Source organism: Salvelinus fontinalis, chromosome 37 (genome assembly GCF_029448725.1).
Source record: "Salvelinus fontinalis isolate EN_2023a chromosome 37, ASM2944872v1, whole genome shotgun sequence".
NCBI lineage: Eukaryota > Metazoa > Chordata > Actinopteri > Salmoniformes > Salmonidae > Salvelinus > Salvelinus fontinalis.
In genome coordinates, this window is record NC_074701.1 from 27,564,576 (window position 1) to 27,587,169 (window position 22,594).

General features: G+C 41.6%; 1 protein-coding gene across 2 annotated transcripts in view; it reads right to left on the reverse strand.

Moving 5' to 3' along the window:
• Positions 1-17,200, reverse strand: part of LOC129836447 (attractin-like protein 1) — a 331,683-nt gene extending 314,483 nt beyond the window's left edge. For both annotated transcript variants that reach the window (XM_055902623.1, XM_055902622.1), the window contains exon 1: positions 16,001-17,200. In XM_055902623.1, coding sequence (XP_055758598.1) covers positions 16,001-16,242 — 242 coding nt within the window. In that variant the 5' untranslated portion in view covers positions 16,243-17,200. The remainder of the gene's footprint in view (positions 1-16,000) is intronic.
• Positions 17,201-22,594: the final 5,394 nt, after the last annotated feature.

The window sequence follows — 22,594 nt, forward strand, 5'->3', positions numbered from 1 at the left end:
TTCTTGGCCCAAGCAAGTCTCTTCTACTTACTGGTGTCCTTTAGTAGTGGTTTCTATGCATCAATTCGACCATGAAGGCCTGAATCACGCAGTCTCCTCTGAACAGTTGATGTTGAGATGCTCTGTTCCTTGAACGCTGTGAAGCATTTATTTGGGCTGCAATTTCTGAGGCTGGTAACTCTAATGAACTTATCCTCTGCAGCAGTGGTAACTCTGGGTCTTCCTTTCCTGTGGCTGTCCTCAAGAGAGCCAGTTTCATTATAGCGCTTGATGGTTTTTGCAACAGCACTCATAGAAACTTTTGAAGTTCTTGACATTGACTGACCATGTCTTACAGTAATGGAGGGTTGTTTCTCTTTGCTTATTTGAGCTGTTCTTGCCATAATATGGACTTGGTCTTTTACCAAATAGGGCAATCTTCTGTATACCACCCTTACCTTGACACAACACAATTGATTGGCTCAAATGCATTTAGAAGGAAAGAAATTACACAAATTAACTTTTAACAGGGCACACCTGTTAATTGAAATGCATTCTAGGTGACTAACCCATGAAGCTGGTTGAGAGAATACCAAGAGTGTGAAAAGCTGTCATCAAGACAAAGGGTGACTACTTTAAAAACAATATAAAATATATAATATACACTGCTCAAAAAAATAAAGGGAACACTTAAACAACACAATGTAACTCCAAGTCAATCACACTTCTGTGAAATCAAACTGTCCACTTAGGAAGCAACACTGATTGACAATACATTTCACATGCTGTTGTGCAAATGGAATAGACAAAATGTGGAAATTATAGGCAATTAGTAAGACACCCCCAAAAAATGAAATGGTTCTGCAGGTGGTGACCACAGACCACTTCTCAGTTCCTATGCTTCCTGGCTGATGTTTTGGTCACTTTTGAATGCTGGCGGTGCTTTCACTCTAGTGGTAGCATGAGACGGAGTCTACAACCCACACAAGTGGCTCAGGTAGTGCAGCTCATCCAGGATGGCACATCAATGCGAGCTGTGGCAAGAAGGTTTGCTGTGTCTGTCAGCGTAGTTTCCAGAGCATGGAGGTGCTACCAGGAGACAGGCCAGTACATCAGGAGATGTGGAGGAGGCCGTAGGAGGGCAACAACCCAGCAGCAGGACCGCTACCTCCGCCTTTGTGCAAGGAGGTGCACTGCCAGAGCCCTGCAAAATGACCTCCAGCAGGCCACAAATGTGCATGTGTCTGCTCAAACGGTCAGAAACAGACTCCATGAGGGTGGTATGAGGGCCCGACGTCCACAGGTGGGGGTTGTGCTTACAGCCCAACACCGTGCAGGACGTTTGGCATTTGCCAGAGAACACCAAGATTGGCAAATTCGCCACTGGCGCCCTGTGCTCTTCACAGATGAAAGCAGGTTCACACGCACATGTGACAGACGTGAGAGTCTGGAGACGCCGTGGAGAACGTTCTGCTGCCTGCAACATCCTCCAGCATGACCGGTTTGGCGGTGGGTCAGTCATGGTGTTGGGTGGCATTTCTTTGGGGGGCCGCACAGCCCTCCATGTGCTCGCCAGAGGTAGCCTGACTGCCATTAGGTACCGAGATGAGATCCTCAGACCCCTTGTGAGACCATATGCTGGTGCGGTTGGCCCTGGGTTCCTCTTAATGCAAGACAATGCTAGACCTCATGTGGCTGGAGTGTGTCAGCAGTTCCTGCAAGAGGAATGCATTGATGCTATGGACTGGCCCGCCCGTTCCCCAGACCTGAATCCAATTGAGCACATCTGGGACATCATGTCTCGCTCCATCCACCAACGCCACGTTGCACCACAGAATGTCCTGTAGTTGGCGGATGCTTTAGTCCAGGTCTGGGAGGAGATCCCTCAGGAGACCATCCGCCACCTCATCAGGAGCATGCCCAGGCGTTGTAGGGAGGTCATACAGGCAAGTGGAGGCCACCCACAGTACTGAGCCTCATTTTGACTTGTTTTAAGGACATTACATCAAAGTTGGATCAGCCTGTAGTGTGGTTTTCCACTTTAATTTTGAGTGTGACTCCAAATCCAGACCTCCATGGGTTGATAAATTTGATTTCCATTGATAATTTTTGTGTGATTTTGTCGTCAGCACATTCAACTATGTAAAGAAAAAAGTATTTAATAAGAATATTTCATTCATTCAGATCTAGGAGGTGTTATTTTAGTGTTCCCTTTATTTTTTTGAGCAGTATATATATATATATATATATATATATATATAATTTTTGAGTAAACACTGTGGTTTCGCTCAACACCTGTGTCCTGCGCTTGACTCCGCTACTTCTCTGCACACAACCCTGACAGAGTGAAGCTTTTAATGAGAGGTTTCTAGCTTTATTATTTAATAATGTTAGCCCCCCAAACTCATATTCATTATATAAATAGGCACGTTTAATTGTCTGGCTTAGCACTCCAAATAAAATGAAATATTTATTGCTCATATAAATAAAATAAATAAATGTTTAAGAGTCATCTGGAGTAGGCAGTGCCATTAGTAAGTAAGTAAACTGTGATAGGACCAAAGAGTTAATCAATGTGATATTCCATAAATAGTACATACATAAAAAGTATTTACCTCTTGATGGTTGCAGAATCTTATCTATTTTTGCTAAATCTCTATTGAAATTAATTGTGGTAAGTTCATATATATTTTTTGAGATGTGAATATCAAGTATGTCTACTTCACCATCCGCCCCTTTTATTGGTAAACTACAAGGTAGTGTAAACACTATTTTTAACGATCCAATACGTAATATGGTACACTTGTCAAAACTAGGTTTTAATCCTGAGAGGCTGGAAAAGTGATCCAGATCTTCAACGAGACGGTGCAGGGATACAGATTGCAGATTCAAGAAAAAACTAGTCATCAGCATACATTGACACTTTTGTTTTTATCCCCTGGATTTCTAACCCCTTTATGTTCTTGTTGGATCTCATTATAATAGCTAGCATTTCAATGGCCATAATAAATAGATAGACAATAGACAGCCTTGTTTAACTCCTCTTAAAAGCTCAATAGTTTCTGAGAAGTAACCATTATTTACATCTGGTGTTGCTGTACATAACTTTAACCCATTGCATAAGAGATTCACCAAAATCTTCACAACATTGAAGTGTTAAAGGCCTCCAGTCTTTTTAAATGGACTGGATCTTTATAATTTACCACCTGGGTCCTGTTGTAGTAGTAATGAAATCAAACCTTCTTGTTGAGTACCTAAAAGTCTACCATTTGTATAAGAGTAATTAAAACCTGCTAATAATGGATCTTTCAGTACATCAAAAAAGGTCTGATATACCTCTACTGGTATACCGTCAAGCCCTGGTGTTTTTCCAGACAGAAAAGATTTTATTGCCTCAAAAAGTTCCTCTTCTGTAAGTTGGCCTTCACACAGGTCCTTCTGTAAATTTGTTAATTTTTCATTATTATTATTATGATGATGAAAGAAATTCTAGTTAACATAATTCAGTGGAAATGGAGGAGACCGAAAAGAACACATATGCTTAAAATATTTAGCTTCCTCTTTCAAAATATAATTTGGTGAATCATGGATAACTCCATCATTTGTAACGAGTTTCTGTAAATTATTTTTGGTAGAATTTCTATGTTGAAGATTCAAGAAAAGTTTTGTGCATTTTTCACCATTTTCCATCCAATTCGCTTTATTTTTGATAGATTACACTTCATTGTTCTTGAATAAGTACCTCCATTTATTTTTGTTTTTTCTCTAACCTATTTTGTGCCTCTATAGTACAGTTTACATTACCATCTACTTGCTCTGTTACTTCCTCTATTTCCTTTATTAGTCTAATCTCTTTTGACCTAAACTGCTTTTGTTTTAATGATGAGTATTGTATTGAATGGCCTCTAAAAGTACATTTGAAAGTGTCCCATACAATAAGAGGATCTGCTATACCCATGGTGTACAAAAAAAGTAAATTAAATATTTTGTCTTAGTTAAAAACAAATTGTCATCCAATAGGCTTTGAAACATAAACATACATTTTGATTTGTTTAACACTTTTTTGGTTACTACATGATTCCATATGTGTTATTTCATAGTTTTGATGTCTTCACTATTATTATACAATGTAGAAAATAGTAAAAACAAAGAAAACCCCTGGAATGAGTAGGTGTGTCCAAGCTTTTGACTGGTACTGTACGAAAATGAGATATATCTGCATTTAATTTCACCCCAAAATGTGCTTCAATTTCAAAAAACATGTTCACTTTGTCATTATTAAGCATTGTGTGTAGATGGGTGAGAGAATAAAAATCTATTTAATCCACTTTGAATTCAGGTCGTAACACAACTAAATGTCAAAGTGTATGAAAACTTCCTGAAGACATTGTATATACGTGTTGCAATTGTATTTCTATATCTACATTTGTAGAATGACAACCACCAAAAGGCAGTGGGTATACTCAACAGAGATGGAAACAAGCAATGATTAAAACAACTTAGAAAGAAAGCAGATCATATTGTTCCACTTTCCAAATCACAACAAGCATTCTCTCATTCTCCATGACAATCCCATGGTGATGGTTATAGAAAAGAGAGTGACATTGTTGGTACCTCAAGGCTTTCTAGTCTCTGGGAAAACAGGGAGGGCATGAGTCATGTGTTACACACATGCATTTGGAACTCTGTGTGTGTGTGTGTGTGTGTGTGTGTGTGTGTGTGTGTGTGTGTGTGTGTGTGTGTTCTTACATGAGACAAGGCCCTCGCTCTCATCATAGCAGGATTAACGCGCTCTCTGGACAGATGGCCATCCAGCCCTCCCCCACCCTACCCTTTAAACACACAGCTCAGCTCCACACGTAGGCTATTTCAGTTCACTGTGCACAAAAACATAGCAGCCGTCAGCTGTACCCCGCCTGAGGCTTAAACATGCATAAATTACCACACACACACACACACAGTGCTGTATGACAAACACATGTTTGGTGATGTAAGAGGTCACTCCTGTGTTCTCAGACAAACAAAATATGTAGGCTACGCCTGTGAGAACTAGACTCCTACCACTTCCTTCCCTCCCTCAATCATTCCCTCCCTCCACACATGAACACTGGAACAGACACCACCCATCAACCTGGGACAGGCAAGCCATTTCTACAGTACACACTGGTCAGACATCAAGGTTTGTTTCAACTTAAATGTAACCTGGGTCTATTTGAATTTTCTTCATTGTTGATGATGCTGGGAGAGCAGATTATCTTGATCCATCGGGATGACAAACCAACATGGCTATATTTATATCGGACATGCTCTTTAATATCATGTTGTTTTACAGTTAATCCTATTGGAGGACCGAATATTTAGATGATGACTGGGATACGGGAGACTGAACAAGTGGTTCAGTCCACCGCATCATAGCCGTCTCTTACTGACCACAAATGAACGCTGTCATGACTTTTTTTTAAATAATATCAGTACATTACAGTATGTATAGTATTAAAAAGACACACAGCAACCCAATACAATATAGTGCATTTATATAATGTGTTCTATTGGGAGGAGCTCTGGGGGATTTGTGAGGAGACCATTCTCATTTAAAAGGTCTCATATGTCTGTATAAATCTAGAGGCCCTAATTGTGTCCATATTCAGAGATCCCATCCTGATAACAAAGAGTATTGACCAATATAAGGTGAGCAGGGTACAGTACAATGTAACTGTACTTTTTGCATGCACACATGTGCAGTAGTTCTCTTTCAGTCTGCTCTGTGCAGTGCTGTTTCCCACCACCTAGTCTCTATATGTGACACCATTTTCAGGACACCCCCAGAGGGTTTGGATGCAGAGGAAACTAAGTGAGGCCGTGTAAAAAGAAGTACTTGATGTTCTCTGCTCTATAAATACAGTGTCATGGTCTCAAAGCAACTGTACAATCACTTCGTTCTCAAAGCCTTCACCCATTTACCCCTCTCAGAGCTGTTCAGTCTGTCCGTGCAGGAAAGAAGGCCTTCATGTTTAGGACACTTCATTCCCCTTCTTGTCTACATTTGGATGAACTCACTAGATTCAGTTTGCACGCTCTGATCCATTTCCAAATTCCACACCCCAAGTGAAGTTATAGACAAGCACATCAGGAATTGACGGACTGAGGAGCAACAAATGAAAATAGACTAGATGGGCGAAATGCAGCAAAGAATACAGATTGTAATACGTGTTCATTTTGTCTCTACATCGCAATGTCCATGGTGCTCCTCAGAGCTTAGTCAGCTTACAACAACTTCTAGAAATACAGATAAGAAATGGAGAGAGGTGGATGAGGCGATGGAGAGAGGGGGATGAGGGGATGGAGCGAGAGAGATGAGGGGATGGAGAGGGAGATGAGGGGATAGAGAGAGGGGGATGAGGGGATGAAGCGAGAGAGGGAGATGAGGGGATAGAGAGAGGGGGATGAGGGGATGGAGCGAGAGAGGGAGATGAGGGGATAGAGAGAGGGGGATGAGGGGATGGAGCGAGAGAGGGAGATGAGGGGATAGAGAGAGGGGGATGAGGGGATGGAGCGAGAGAGGGAGATGAGGGGGATGAGGGGATGGAGATGAGGGGATAGAGAGGGAGATGAGGGGATAGAGAGAGGGGGATGAGGGGATGAAGCGAGAGAGGGAGATGAGGGGATAGAGAGAGGGGGATGAGGGGATGGAGCGAGAGAGGGAGATGAGGGGATAGAGAGAGGGGGATGAGGGGATGGAGTGAGAGAGGGAGATGAGGGGATAGAGAGAGGGGGATGAGGGGATGGAGCGAGAGAGGGAGATGAGGGGATAGAGAGAGGGGGATGAGGGGATGGAGCGAGAGAGGGAGATGAGGGGGATGAGGGGATGGAGATGAGGGGATAGAGAGAGGGGGATGAGGGGATGGAGCGAGAGAGGGAGATGAGGGGATAGAGAGAGGGGGATGAGGGGATGGAGCGAGAGAGGGAGATGAGGGGATAGAGAGAGGGGGATGAGGGAATGGAGAGGGAGATGAGGGGATAGAGAGAGGGGGATGAGGGGATAGAGAGGGAGATGAGGGGATAGAGAGGGAGATGAGGGGATAGAGAGGGAGATGAGGGGATAGAGAGAGGGGGATGAGGGGATGGAGCGAGAGAGGGAGATGAGGGGATAGAGAGAGGGGGATGAGGGGATGGAGAGGGAGATGAGGGGATAGAGAGAGGGGGATGAGGGGATGGAGCGAGAGAGGGAGATGAGGGGATGGAGAAATATCTAAGCTCCTTAATTAGATACTGTATGTTCTTCCTTCCCAGGATGCTCTGATTGACATTGTGTCCATAACTTTGTGATTCTCATATTTTTGTCTAACTGGGATTTTATTCCTAGTGGGAATGACCTTATCTGTAGGCAAGTACAGCTTCTATAGAGATTTACAAATACTTGAATCTTCTCTTCAGAGTTCAATGACTTGTACAATGTTTGATTAATTCAGTGCACATGACACCAGCAAGTGCTGCTTGGGAAATAAATGAACTAAATGAATGCACTCAGCATGTTTGTAATGGGATGAGAGTCCGGAAAATTCCAATTAGGAAAGTCTTAAAAAGGCAAGTTTAAAAGAACAGAGGCCTTGAATCCTCCATATCACAAGTTTCCTTTGAAAGAGAAGCACATTATTATCCCTCGCTAAGTGCACAATATACCAGTGCTGTATTCACCCCCATCTTCACCCCCACTTTAAAAACAGGAGAAATAGGTTGTTGGTGCAACTAGCTCTAGCTTGATTAACTTCTTCTGGCTGCAAGCCCGACGTCGGTACACTTATGACAACAGCCAGCTCAAGTGCAGGGCGCGAAATTCAAAATATATATATTTTTTAAATATTTAACTTTCACACATTAACAAGTCCAATACAGCATATGAAAGGTACACATCTTGTGAATCCAGCCAACATGTCCGATTTTTAAAATGTTTTACAGGGAAGACACAATATGTAAATCTATTAGCTAACCACGTTAGCAAAAGACACCACTTTTTTTACTCCACCAGTTTTTTACTCCATCAGTAGCTATCACAAATTCGACCAAATAAAGATATAAATAGCGACTAACCAAGAAACAACTTCATCAGATGACAGTCTGATAACATATTTATTGTATAGCATATGTTTTGTTAGAAAAATGTGCATATTTCAGGTATAAATCATAGTTTACATTGCAGCTACAGTCAGAAATTGCACCGAAAGCAGCCATAATAATTACAGGCACCAACGTCAAATACCTAATTACTCTTCATAAAACATTTCTGAAAAATACATAGTGTACAGCAAATGAAAGACAGGCATCTTGTGATTCCAGCCAATATTTCTGATTTATTAAGTGTTTTACAGCGAAAACAAATGTAGCGTTATATTAGCTTAGCACAATAGCCAGAAACACTTGGGCGCCGACGACTACGACAGATATATGAAATAACATCATAAAATGGGTCTTACTTTTGGTGATCTTCCATCAGAATGTTGGACAAGGTGTCCTTTGTCCAGAACAGTCGTTGTTTGGATTCAGAACGGCAACTTTCCCTCTTCATTTAGCAAGCGCGCTAGTCGAGTGGCACGACACTCTCCATGTCAACAAATGGAAGAGAACGGAACACGGCAAAACTCCCGAAAAAATTTCAATAATCTGATGAAACTATATTGAAAAAACATACTTTACGATGATATGGTGACATGTATCAAATAAAATCAAAGCCGGAGATTGTAGTCGCCAATAACGGCAGCTAAACAAAAGGCAATCCCACTGTCCAGCTCGCGCTCTTCAGAGTACCGAAAATGGGGGACACGTCATTCCAAGATGATGTGTTCCATCTCAGACCAAGATAATCACCTCATTTCTTCTCTCACAGCCTCTTGACACCCAGAGGAAGGTGTATGACGTGCATGTATACTAATAGGTCTTGTGCCCATTTATAGGCAGGAAGAAGAACAGAGCATCGATTTCAGACTTTCCACTTCCTGGTCAGGAAATGTGCTGCAGAATGAGTTCTGTTTCACTCAGAGAAATAATTCAAACGGTTTTAGAAACGAGATAGTGTTTTCTATCCAATAGTAATAATAATATGCATATTGTACGAGCAAGAATTGAGTACGAGGCCGTTTGAAATGGACACCTTTTATCTGGCTACTCAATACTGCCCCTTGCAGCCCAAACAGGTTAAAGAAAGAAAGAAATTGAGAAAGACATCATGGGACAGGAAAGTAAAGTGTGGGAGTATACAGTGCATTCAGAAAGTATTCAGACCCCTTGACTTTTTCCATATTTTGTTAAATTATAGACTTATTCAAACAATAATTAAATGTTTTTCTCCTTCATCAAGCTACACACAATACCCCATAATGACAAAACCAGTCTTTTTCAAATAAATTCGTTCACATTTGTTAATTTCTTTTTTACGTCAATATCACATTTACATAAGTATTCAGACCCTTTACTCAGTACTTTCTTGATGCACCTTTGGCAGCGATTACAGCCCCGAGTCTTCTTGGGTATGACGCTACAAGCTCGGTACACCTGTATTTGTGGAGTTTCTCCTATTCTTCTCTGCAGATCATCTCAAGCTCTGTCAGGTTGGATGGGGAGGGTCGCTGCACAGCTATTTTCAGGTTTCTCCAGAGATGTTCAATCGGGTTCAAGTCCGGGCTCTGGCTGGGCCTCTGAAGGACATTCAGAGACTTGCCTGGAAGACATTCCTGAGCTGTCTTGGCTGTGTGCTTAGGGTTGTTGTCCTGTTGGAAGGTGAACCTTCGCCCCAGTCTGAGGTCCTGAGCACTCTGGAGCAGGTTGTCATAAAGGATCTCGTTGTACCAAGCTCCCTACATCTTTCCCTTGATCCTGACTGCCACCACCATGCTTCACCGTAGGGATGATGCCAGGTTTCCTCCAAACGTGATGCTTGGAATTTAGGCCAAAGAGTTCAATCTTGGTTTCATCAGACCAGAGAATCTTCTCTCTGGTCTGAGAGTCCTTTAGGTGCTTTTTGGCAAACTCCAAGCAGGCTGTCATGTGCCTTTTATTGAAGAGTGGCTTCCGTCTGGCCACTCTACCATAAAGGCCTGATTGGTGGAGTGCTGCCGAGATGGTTGTCATTCTGGAAGGTCTTCCCATGGCCACAGAGGAACTCTGGAGTTCTGTCAGAGTGAGCATTGGGTTCTTGGTCACTTCCCTGACCAAGGCCCTTCTCCCCAAATTGCTCAGTTTGGCCATTTTTTGAATGATGTTCTTGGGACCTTCAATGCTGCAGAAATGTTTTGGTACCCTTCCCCAGATCTGTGCCTCAACACAACCCTGTCTCGGAGCTCTACGGACAATTCCGTGGACCTCATGGCTTGGTTTTTGCTCTTATATGAACTGTCAACTGTGGCACCTAATATAGACAAGTGTGTGCCTTTCCAGATCATTAATTTACCACAAGTGGACTCCAATCAAGTTGTAGAAACATCTAAAGGATGATCAATGGAAACAAGATGCACCCGAGCTCAATTTCAATACTCATAGCAAAGGGTCTGAATACTTATGTAAATAAGGTATTTCTGTTTTTTATTTTGAATAGATTAGCAAAAATGTCAAAAAAACAATTTTTGCTTTGTCATTATGGGGTATTGTGTGTAGATTGATAAGGGGGAAATTGTTTCATCCATTGTAGAATAAGTATGTAACGTAACAAAATGTGGAAAAAGTCAAGGGGTCTGAATACAATCTCCTCAACTTTATGTCCACTCGTAACCCTCACTGTTTCATATAACGAGACTGAGAATAAAATAACAAAAGTCCTTCATTGACAGTAAAACTGTCAGAGAGAAAGACATTTTTTCAGTTCTGCATTCAAAACAACAAACTTAAATTTGACCTCTACCACGCTAAGATTATGAGCAAGCTTCTTTTTTATTTAGGATGCCTACAAGTGCTCATAGTCTGCATTTTGGTTTTGGCAGCATCTGGGTTGTAACTGTTTGTTTGTGTGAATAATTAATGTATGGGTGGAACTGCAAGATGTAATCTGCCTGTCTGAATCCATTTGCAGCAACCAGCCTGTGGGAGTCAGACAGTCACACTCAGGGAAAAACAGACTAGAGGGGCCGCAGTACCATAAAAAAAAATCACAGATAACTAAATCAATAGACCAACACAGCAAGCTGTTTCCACTCTGCTAAACTCCGATTTCCCCCTGACATTGTGTATGCCATCCACAGGTGAGATGATTCGCTGAAAACAATCGAACCGCTGATGTGATGCACAACAATTTATTTTTAATGTATCTTTCGTTCTCTCTTTGATTGGCACTTAGAACCTCCCACAGCATCTGTGCACTTTTTATTTATTTCACCTTTATTTATCTAGGCAAGTCAGTTAAGAACAAATTTTTATTTACAATGACTGCCTAACCCTAACCCAGACAACGCTGGGCCAATTGTGCTCCAATTCGTGGCCGATTGTGATACAGCCTGGAATTTAACCAGGGTCTGTAGTGACGCCTCTAGCACTGAAATGCAGTGCCTTAGACCGCTGCGCCACTCGGGAGCTCTTCCAACTTCACTATTTGACACTGATAATGAACCCGTTATTGTCCAATTAATTATACTGGATTCCAGACAGGTACACTTGCCATTTATGGCATTCAAATCTGGTCCATTTTAGAACTTAATACAGACAGCATGAACATTAAAGGGCCAATCCGAAGTTGAAACAATAACAAAGCGGTCACCGCTGAGTGATGGGTCTGGAGAAATTAAACAACTCAAATTCACAGAGCTATGGATGCAAGGTCTGACCATGCATGACATCCAAATTATAGTTGTAACCATGTTGAAGCTAAAGTGTAATTTTTTTTTTTTTTACATTTACAATGTTTACAAACATAGAAGTAAAACACGCTTATATATTTTTGGTACTGGTGTCACGTTCCTGACCTATTTCTGTTAGTTTGTTATATGTGTTAGTTGGTCAGGACGTGAGTTTGGGTGGGCATTCTATGTTCTGTTTCTATGTTGGTTTTTGGGTTGCCTGGTATGGCTCTTAATTAGAGGCAGGTGTTTGGCGTTCCTCTAATTAAGAGTCATATTTAGGTAGGCGTTGTCACAGTGTTCGTTGTGGGTGATTGTCTTCCGTGTCTGTGTACCACGCGGGACTGTTTACGGTTTGTGTAGTCTATGTTTCCTATTCGTGCGTTCTTCTTGTTTTATGTAAGTTCGTCGTTTAGGTCTGTCTACACCGTTTGTTGTTTTTGTTATTTTATTAACGAAAACACGAAAATTGACTAAACTATGTCATTTCACTACGCTGCGCCTTGGTTCCCTCAATACTCCTCCTCTTCAGATGAAGAGGAGGAGGACTGCCGTTACAACTGGTGGGGTGTGACAGTTGAACAAAGTTAATAAGGCATTGATAAGTTATATTCTTTAAGAATCAATGGGTATATAATTAATTTATAAAACCAAAAATGGATGTAGCAAGTGCAGATTGGCTGATTTTTAAAGGGACAAGGTAAGAACAAAACACTTATGGTTGATAAGATGAACAAACTGAAGAGTTTGAGTGGGATGAAATGACCAGCTTTAATTTAATCACAGGTGGTGGCACTTCATTAAAAGGCGACTGAACTTCCTGATTTGGCCTCGTTTTGAAGATTGCTCATTAAGAAATGCTAAACAAGAGTTGTCTTGGGGGTGTGGTTTGATGTGAGTGTGTTATGTTTGCATATCGCACCCGGGCAATTACTGTTGTTTGTCCCTGCTAAGTCACCGTAGCAACAGCATAGCCAACAGAGGTGTATGGTGTATTTCTCAAGTTTAAAAATAAAATGTGCATGAAAAACGAATCGGTGCACTTCAGACAGTCTATCGAGTCGGGAAAGTCTGGCTGCGTGCTCAGGACTGATTTCTGAGAACATCACATCTACAACCTCATCTGCAAGCTGTCAAACTTTTGTAAATAAATCACAAGTTACACACTGTTTATCAGTGCCCAAAACTACTAGTAGCTAGCAGGCACATTGAGCATCTAGGCCACAATCAGCTTTTCAAGTCACTGGCGAGTGGCAATGTGTGCCGTTTTGTTTCTTACAACTTTCACACTATCTATTACTAGTGTGTGCACGTTTGTCTGGTAGTGTTTCATAGGGAATCATGTTACAAAACAGGTTGCGGGGGACATGAGATGTTCCCCAATGCAGTTGCAGTTTGGATACAATTGCTCTGATTGTCTCAATTCAAATTTTGCCCCAAAAAGTGGCAAACTTAAGTGGTTTACACTATCAAAACACATCAATCAGCATGTGGCCACTTCATAAAGGGCCTAGGAACAAGAGTTCAACATAACATGGGCGACATGAGGCGCCACGTAATGGGCAGGTCTGTCTCACTACCTGGAGTTTCTGGCTGCTATGACTGGATATAGTGTGCGCAGCTGATAGAGCGCAATCGGCACAGCTGCTTCTCTCGTGTTAGTCGGCACTGGGTAATCCATACTCAAACTTCCAGTAAATTGTGACATACTCACAAAACTCAGTTTTATATGAGACTGACTTCATCACCAACATTTTCCTATTTACACTTTGTAGTACATTTTGACACTAGAATGAATGTTTCTGACTCATATCAATGCCACATAGGCTGTTTAAAACCAGAGAAGTCGTTTCTAAATTGCTGCCTAAAATCCCTCTTCAGTGCCCCACACTCAGGTTAGATCTAGTTCCCATTCTCACATGACCTGGCAATACACTATTTTTAACCATCCTACCTGCACATCCCCATTTACCCTCCAAAAAACATTACTAGTCCCACATAAAACTGGATCCATGACCCTTAAAATCCCAAAAGATTGGGGTAAAGAATATCCTCTGCTGAACATGGATTAAATTTATATTAGACTTGATTAGTATATTAAGTTGTCTTTAGTTCATATATATATATATATATATATGAGATTGGTATTTTAGAAATTACAGTAATTAGTTATTTACCAGTAGTTACAAAGTAATGCAGATAGGCCTAAGTAATATTGCAGCACTGAAATAGTTCCACAACTTTGTATGAAAGGACTTCACCTGTTGCTAATTTAGTGCATCAAATAAAAATAAATTCCATGTAACCAGATCTGCCTGGGAAATGTAAGGTTAAGTGTGACCAATTTCCTGAATAGATTTAATCTAAGCGATTAAAATGTGCTGTTATTTGCATCCCGATGGACATGCAGGTTTTAACCCAAATCAACCCAGATTTGACAAGTGTGACCCAGTAGTGTCTACCTTTTCTTTTAAATTGCAAGTCCAGGGGATGTTGACAGATGGTCAAGGTGTGAAAGTAGCTGCATGATGGCATTAAGGTGCTGATTCCCTTCTGACAAGAGGGGAGGTGACCTCAGCTCCTCACATTAGGCCAATACAGGCCATCAATCAAGGCCTGTACTAAAGGGGGGAAAAAATCAGTAGACCCTCCCCTAAAGCAACTCTGACTCAGGGATGGTTGATCATAATCAAATATGCCTACATATTCACTATTTCCAATCATGTGGACCAGTTATAATATAGTTTACACACTCAAACTGCCAGCAATAAGTAATGTGTTCATTATCAAATCACCAGTGTTTGGAAGTAGTGAACTACATTTTGCAGTAGCTTGGTGGTTGTTGAACTAAATTCAAATCTTGGTTGTGTTTTCAGTAGTTCATAACGTTTTTTACCATATAGCGGTGTAGCTAACTACTTGAACTACACACTACATTTTATGCCAGAAAATGTCCTTTCTTTTTCGGCATTAGACCTACCAATCTCACTTGAAACATAGTGTAATTTAGCCGACTAAACACAAAAACTAACAGATTGATTGCAACTTGTAGTCTATGAAATTTCAGATTTAGAAATTATATTTCATCATTAAGTAGTTTGGATGTAGTGAACAATTTTTTCAAAGTAACTTTAAGTAACTTAACTTTAACGTTAAGTAAACTAATATTTTTTAAAGGATAGCTCAACTTCTTCCAATGTGAAGTAATTGGTAGCTTGGTAAACTATATGTTCAGAGTAACTTCCCTAACACTGGCAATCACAACACTTAACATTGAGTAGGAATTCACTATTTTCCACTCGATCTATACAGGTAGTCAGCCATGAATTGCCAGCAATAGCAAGCCCCAACGACAAGAACCACAAAAAAAACATGGTTTAGTCTACTGTCCATTACATACTGTATATTTGTCTGTTGAGTCTAAGGTGACTGTTGCCAGGGATATTTGATTGGGAAATCGATATGAATCCACAAAAATAATCATTTGTACAATTACCACCCTTGAATGAAATGTAAAGGCTTTATATTGTAGCGTGGCAGAGAGCAATAACAAAGGAATGCGCCGGGGTTAAGGTGTCACGAATCTTGATATTGTTTTGGTGATTAATAAGCATCCGCGCATAGTTTCTAAACCCAGAGGAGCAACATCGCGAGACTTCCGGGAAAGCTTGTGAAATAAACCAGGCCAGGGTTTGAAAAGTCAATGAGAAAGGTGAAAAATTCTTCCTTTAGTTGTTAATTTTCTCAATCTAAAAGGCACAACCTAGATTCGAGCCAATGTCTTAAGTACTTGAACATGTTATTACTCCACCCTTGTGAAAGTGACAAACGGACACGTTTTAATTTTCGTCAAAAACAACTTTATATCGAATGAGTGCCTGTGATTTGATGGCCTACACATGCGCAATTGGGCGCGAGACGACCTTTATAGACACGATGACGTATTTCTACGCATCAGCTTAGCTTGCCAACGTCGCCATGACATGTATTGGAGAAGCAGCTTTAGCCTATCTTCATACCGTACGGTCTGTCTTTGATTAGCTGCAAGTCAATAATAGGCTACTTCCGACGGAGCGAGGTTGTAATAATGTCTAGTGGACTTTAACTTAACGTGGCAGGCGTAAGAGAAAGTAGACTTTGTCTTTGAACACTGGTTAGAAAGTATTAGAATGTTACTTTGAAACAGTATATTTGCGGATACTTACTTGAATCTTCCCTGACAGTGTTGACACTGGGCTCCAACCCATCCTTGGTCACAGACGCAAGTTCCATTGATGCATTTCCCAGAAAAGCAATTTTTATCACAGGACTTGGAGACTGTGGCTTCGGTGTAAAACACCAAGTACAGCATAAGGAATGCCCCCAAATATATTTTGATGTCCTGGGGTCGCAAATTTGGATATCTAGTCCATGTGCATAGATGCATTCCTCGGCAGTCCCCTCCCATTATACTTTAGAAACAAGTAAAGGTCTCCTTTTCTGGTTAAGACTCCCTTATTCACAGATTGAGTGACTCAATTAAAATGTCACTTATCGGTAATAAATACTTTGTGAGCAAAGGTTTGGTGTAGGCGTGGGATAGCCTAGCCATGAAGCTAAATACACTCAAACATTCAAATTGGCTTATTTATTGGCTATAGAAACATAGCTGAGTCTGAGCATATTGCTGGAGTTCCGCAACTAAAGCATCTCTCCTCAGACAACAAAGCTGGCAAATGTGTACTGACTTTATACACTCCTATTAAACTTTCTTGAACTAACGTTAATGAATGCTCACAGCGTTATTCCCAGAGGCTAAGAAGCCATTTTAAAAACCAAAGAAAATCGGCGTGTTTTCTAAGTTGTATTCTAAATTAAGTATTTTCCAAGCAATTTTCAAGTTCACCATCCTAATGCTTCCCGAAAAACTGGAAGAAAATAAAAAGGTCACAGGATTGATCCTGGGATGTTAGTTCTGGATCCCAGTTTCCATTGCAAGAGTCGGTTGTGGATGTTGTTCGCTGCGGTGGAGAATGCAGCAACCCGGACAAATAGATCAAGTTGACCGTTCTCCGTTCCGCTTTTTCCCACTTTCAGTTTAGACCCCTTCACTGAAGATAAGGACGCTTATTTGCATAAAAAAATTGTAATCCTTGTCAGAGAAAGCGATATTCACCGATGAATAACAACACGACTCCCCTCCTTACGTGATGATACTCGCACAGCTGGTTTTCGACAGGGAAACTCCTGGACAAAGCTCCGAGCATGAGCAGAGCAAAATTACGCATTTAAAGAGACAGTACACGAATGCGCGCTGTTGTCCCTGTACTGGTTAGCCCTATCCGAGATCTTTGGGACGTCTGTGCCCTAAACTCTAACCTTAACCCCTACCCTAACCATACCCTAACCCTAACTCTTACCATTTTTAACAAGAACCCACTGTACTTCTCAGAACCTTGTTTTCCTTCTTCTCTGGTATAACGGCGTTCGCAACAATGTGATGTGCATGCCGCCACCTACTGTACGGGTGGATAATAAGGATCCACAAAAAGGAAAAAATGTGTGTGAAAAATATTCATATAAAACGATAAAGAAAATGTAACTAATCAAAATCAACCTGCTTTTCTGTAAAAAAAAATAACAACATTTCATCAGGTTCCTACACAGGCTCACAAGAATTGTGCCATCTTCCAGAGACAGTAGTCCTTGCAGTGCTTCTGCTGTGAACTCTTGAAACCCCAAATACTTTTTCGGCCGCAGACACAATGATGTCAAGCTTGTTGGACTTCTTGGACACTTGAAGAATAGAATTTATAACAGTGCCAATAAACGCTACAAAATACGCCTTCACAATGAGTGTATCCAGGTCTATTGACTGACAAGGAACATTTATAATGGGCTGTGGAGCATCACCACCATCTCTTCAGCGCTGTCGCCACTTGCCCCATCGAGTCTCTTTACCACCTCCACATAGGAGATCAGCTGGACAGCCCTGATCCTTGACACCTCGACCTCTTGACTTTCATGTTAACAGGGCACTCAGGGAAAATGATCACCACCACAGTTGCAACATTTTACATTCACAGACTCTTCAATAACATATTCCTCCCATCTGCAAACACTTGACACATTGCCAAACTTTTTACACGTCTTGCATTTCAGCAGGTTTTGCAGAAAAACTCACGGCGTACCTTATATATCCCAACTTTACATGGGTTGGGAGATACTCTTCATCAAACATCAGTAATACAGATGTATTATGGCCTCCCGGGTGGCGCAGTGGTCTAGGGCACTGCATTGCAGTGCTAGCTGCGCCACCAGAGTCTCTGGGTTCGCGCCCAGGCTCTGTCGCAGCCGGCCGCAACCGGGAGGTCCGTGGGGCGACGCACAATTGGCATAGCGTCGTCCGGGTTAGGGAGGGTTTGGCCGGTAGGGATATCCTTGTCTCAGTATGTAAAAAATGTAATAAAAATGTATGCACTCTACTGTAAGTCGCTCTGGATAAGAGCGTCTGCTAAATGACTAAAATGTACTTTTTAAATTTTTCCCCCATCCACCATACGGGTCATACATACATTAACTACTACTTATAGGCTGAGATATTGATTATCAATGTCCAACGGGATGCCAGAGATAACACCTTTTACCAGTGCCCTGTTATGAAAATCAAAGCTGTCCACGTAACGCATCGATAATTTCGCGAGCCACAATGCACATTCCTTTTGCTCTTCAAAATCTAATTTTATTGGTCACATACACGTGTTCAGCAGATGTTTTTGCAGGAGTAGCGAAATGCTTGTGTTTCTAGCTCCAACAGTGCAGTAATATCTAACAATTCACAACAATACACACAAATCCAAAATAAAGGAATGGAATTAAGAATATATAAATATTTGGACGAGCAATGTCGGAGCGGCATAGATTAAGATACAGTACAATAGAATACAGTATATACACAAAATGAGTAATGAAAAATAATTCAACATTATTAAAGTGACCAGTGTTCCCTTATTAAAGTGGCCAGTGATTTCAAGTCTATGTATATAGGGCAGCAGCCTCTAAGCTGCTAGTGATGGCTATTTAACAGTCTGATGGCCTTGATATAAGCTGTTTTTCAGTCTCTTTGATGCACCTGTACTAACCTCGCCTTCTGGATGATAGGGGGTGAACAGCTTGGTTGCTGTCCTTGATGATCTTTTTGGCCTTCCTGTGACATCAGGTGCTGTAGGTGTCCTGGATGGCAGGTAGTTTGCCTCCGGTGATGTGTTGGGCAGACCGCACCACCCTCTAGAGAGCCCTGCGGTTGCGGCGGTGCAGTTGCCGTACCAGACGGTGATACAGCCCGACAGGATGTTCTCAATTGTGCATCTATAAAAGTTGGTGATAGTTTTAGGTGTCAAGCCAAAGTTCTTCAGCCTCCTGAGGTTGAAGAGGCACTGTTGCGCCTTCTTCACTCCACTGCCTGTGTGGGTGGACCATTTCAGTTTGTCCGTGATGTGTACGCCAAGGAACTTGAAGCTTTCCACGTTCTCCATTGCGGTGCCGTCGATATGAATAGGGGGGTGCTCCCTCTGCTGTTTCCACGATCACCACGATCAGCTCCTTTGTTTTGTTAACGTTGAGTGAGAGGTTGTTTACATGACACCACACTCCCAGGGCCCTCACCTCCTCCCTGTAGGCTGTCTCGTCATTGTTGGTAATCAGGCCTACTACTGTTGTGTCGTCTGCAAACTTGATGATTGAGTTGGAGGTGTGCGTGGCCATGGGTGAACAGGGAGTATAGGGGGGGGCTGAGCACGCACCCTTGTGGGGCCCCTGTGTTGAGGATCAGTGAAGTGGTGTTGGTTCCTACCTTCACCACCTGGGGGTGGTCCATCAGGAAGTCCAGGACCCAGTTGCACAGGGCATGGTTCAGACCCAGGGACCCGAGCTTAATGATAGTGTTGAATGCTGAGCTATAGTCAATGAACAACATTCTTACAGATACACAACACCATACCACTCCTGAGTCATGGTTACTTTAAATGCATCCACTATTCCCAGCACCTTCTTCACCATCCTCATGACTTCAAAAAGGTTCCCCTTTTCCCAAGGACCCAAGGACTCCTTTTCAACAACAATTCTAGCCCTTTTCGTTCCATTCTTGGACTTCACTGTTGTCCACTCATCCTTTTCACTAACTGTACTCCATGCACTTTCAGCTTCAAACAGCACTTCCGCTTCCGCCTTCTCGCTTGGCTTCTTCTTCCTCTGTGGGGTTTTTCAGTGGTTGTAATCCAACGGTAATGGCGCATTACTGCCACCTACTGTGCTGCTGTCCCTGTACTTCTCAGAACCTTATCACAATCACATCACCCAATATCCCCATGGGCAATTTCAAACCATTGTTGCAGAAATGCTTTCCTGTCTTGGTTACTGACCTCAAGTGCCCTTGTCTCTGCTAATGTATTTAATCTCAATTTGTTTCAAATGGCACACACTTGAGGCCAGGAAGATGATTGATTATGGATGCTGTTGAACAGAAACAATAGCCTACCATGGATTCAGCCTCTTCTAATCAACCAAGAAAATAAGCTATAATTATAACAATGTAAATGGTGTGCCATAGAATAACCTAGGCCTAGATGTGTTGAGTGAGTTTTATCATTTTCTATGCAATTTGTTGCTTTGGTTTTAATGGAATTGTCAAGAATCAATATACATTTTTCTTTTTAATTTCCCCCCGATGGGACTATGTGACCCAATCAATATTTCTGCATTGACTCCAGGGTGAGCAAAAATCCTAGCTGCATAATGGAATTTACCCAAGCAACCAGAATACAAAGCCAGCTTAAATGGTTCACTGTGGAATACTTTTTCTACCCAGGTACTCGTTTTAGAGACTCTTTTCAGAGTTGAAATGAATTCAGGTCTGACCTTGTTCAGCATCACCTTCAGTAGGATTACCAGTTATAATGGTCATCATCATTAGACCCTATCATCCATTTACTATTCTGGGTAATAGAATCAAGTCACTCACACAATCATGTCAATGATATTAAGTCCCTTATTGCTTTAGTTAAAAAGATTCTGCTTCTCTTGGAAAAAAGTTAGAAGAGGTCATGTTTTATTTTGTTTTATCAATTAAACTCCATGGACTTTTTTAAACTTACACTAAGTAACACTTAAACTTACACTCTCTGTTGCTAGAAACCAAGATAAACACACATAATCCTGCATGTTTACTGGAGGCCCAGAGAAACATTAGAGAAATCTTTGAACCAAATTAATTTTCCTCTTTGTCCAACAACTATGAAGTAGAATCGGGGAAAAGAGCCATCCTAGCTGGAAAGACCTCACTCTCTCACACACACACACACACACACACACACACACACCAACTAACAGGAAATGTTCTTTAATGCCTCATCATGACATGCTGTTTATGTTCCCAAAGTGGGTATCCCCGGGGTCCCTGGGTAAGCCATGAGCCAGATGTTTCCTGGTGGACTGTGTATAGTTGATAGCTACCTGGCTGTGCCCTCTGGCTGTGCCCTCTTTACTGCATGCACCAAAAATAGGTTGAGCCCATTGTTCCATGACTTCCCTGAAATAGCTAATTAAATAAATTGCTGATCAGGGATTTTCTTTACCGAATGGTAAGAACAAGAAAATGGTTTTGTATCAGAATACACTGTGGCCACTGATCCTTTCTTTAGACGTTGGGCCTAGACAGTGGCGACCCGTTTTTTGTTGTTGTAGGATGTTGTGCATGTTATTTTGACCTTAATACGTGTCACATATCAGTTTGCAAACAATGTAAAAAAAATAATAATAATAATGTATTGAGTTAATAAAGCCGCATACAAACATGGTCTCTTTTTGGCTTTCTTGAGTAAGGCAGCTCCAAAATGCAGGCGTTTCCGCCTAGCCCAGTGCTTTCTTTGGTGGAGTGGCAGCCAGCGTAAAATACAGAGCGTAGGGGTTCGCAATCTTCTCTAGTTGCGCCGTGGTTGGCTCAGTGTTCTTTCACTCATGGGGACACTACATTACTGCAAAATTTACAGGGAGAGCTAGAAAGTTCAAGCCCCCCTGGGTGCTGCCATATATTTACATTAGAATTGCCCATCCAAGTAGCCTCAAGGTCATTGGCTACGGATAAAATTGTGTCAAATCACGTTATATCTACCATAGCTTTGATTGGACGGATCATGTCAACATCATACTTTCAAAATCTTCGTTAGCAAGCTAGACAAGCAGTTATCATCATGAATCATGTCGACAATCTACCGGCAAATCCTTTTCAATCCTTGTCATATAAAGATAAATTATAGATGAAACGTATTCGTGCTCATCGGCCATTAGACATAAACATTACACAACAAGTTGGAAATCGAAAATTCAACAATGAGTGGTTTGGAAGGAATCAGTGGCTAACTGCAAAGCAATCACTATTTTGCTTCCCCTGCTATTTGGTGGAGAGGGTGTGTGGTCCAAGTCTAAGTTTAAGGTTCTCTTTTCCAATCTTAAAAGGAGAAACATTCACACGTAATGTCATGGGCCAGAAAAGGTTGAATACATTGACCATACTGTCAATCCAGTATGACTGCCACGTTCAAAACAACTGGAAACTTAGACTTCAGTGAGTTCAAGACAACTGGGAACTCTGAAAAAAAACTAGCTGTGACTGGGAAAATACGTTTTGAACAGTCATCCAACTCGGAATTCCAAGTTGGGAACACGGGCCTCTTTCTAGAGCTCCAACCTGAAGATCACTGACGTCATGATTCAACCTTGTTTTTTTCCCCCAGAGTTCCCAGTTGTCTTGAAAGCACCATAAA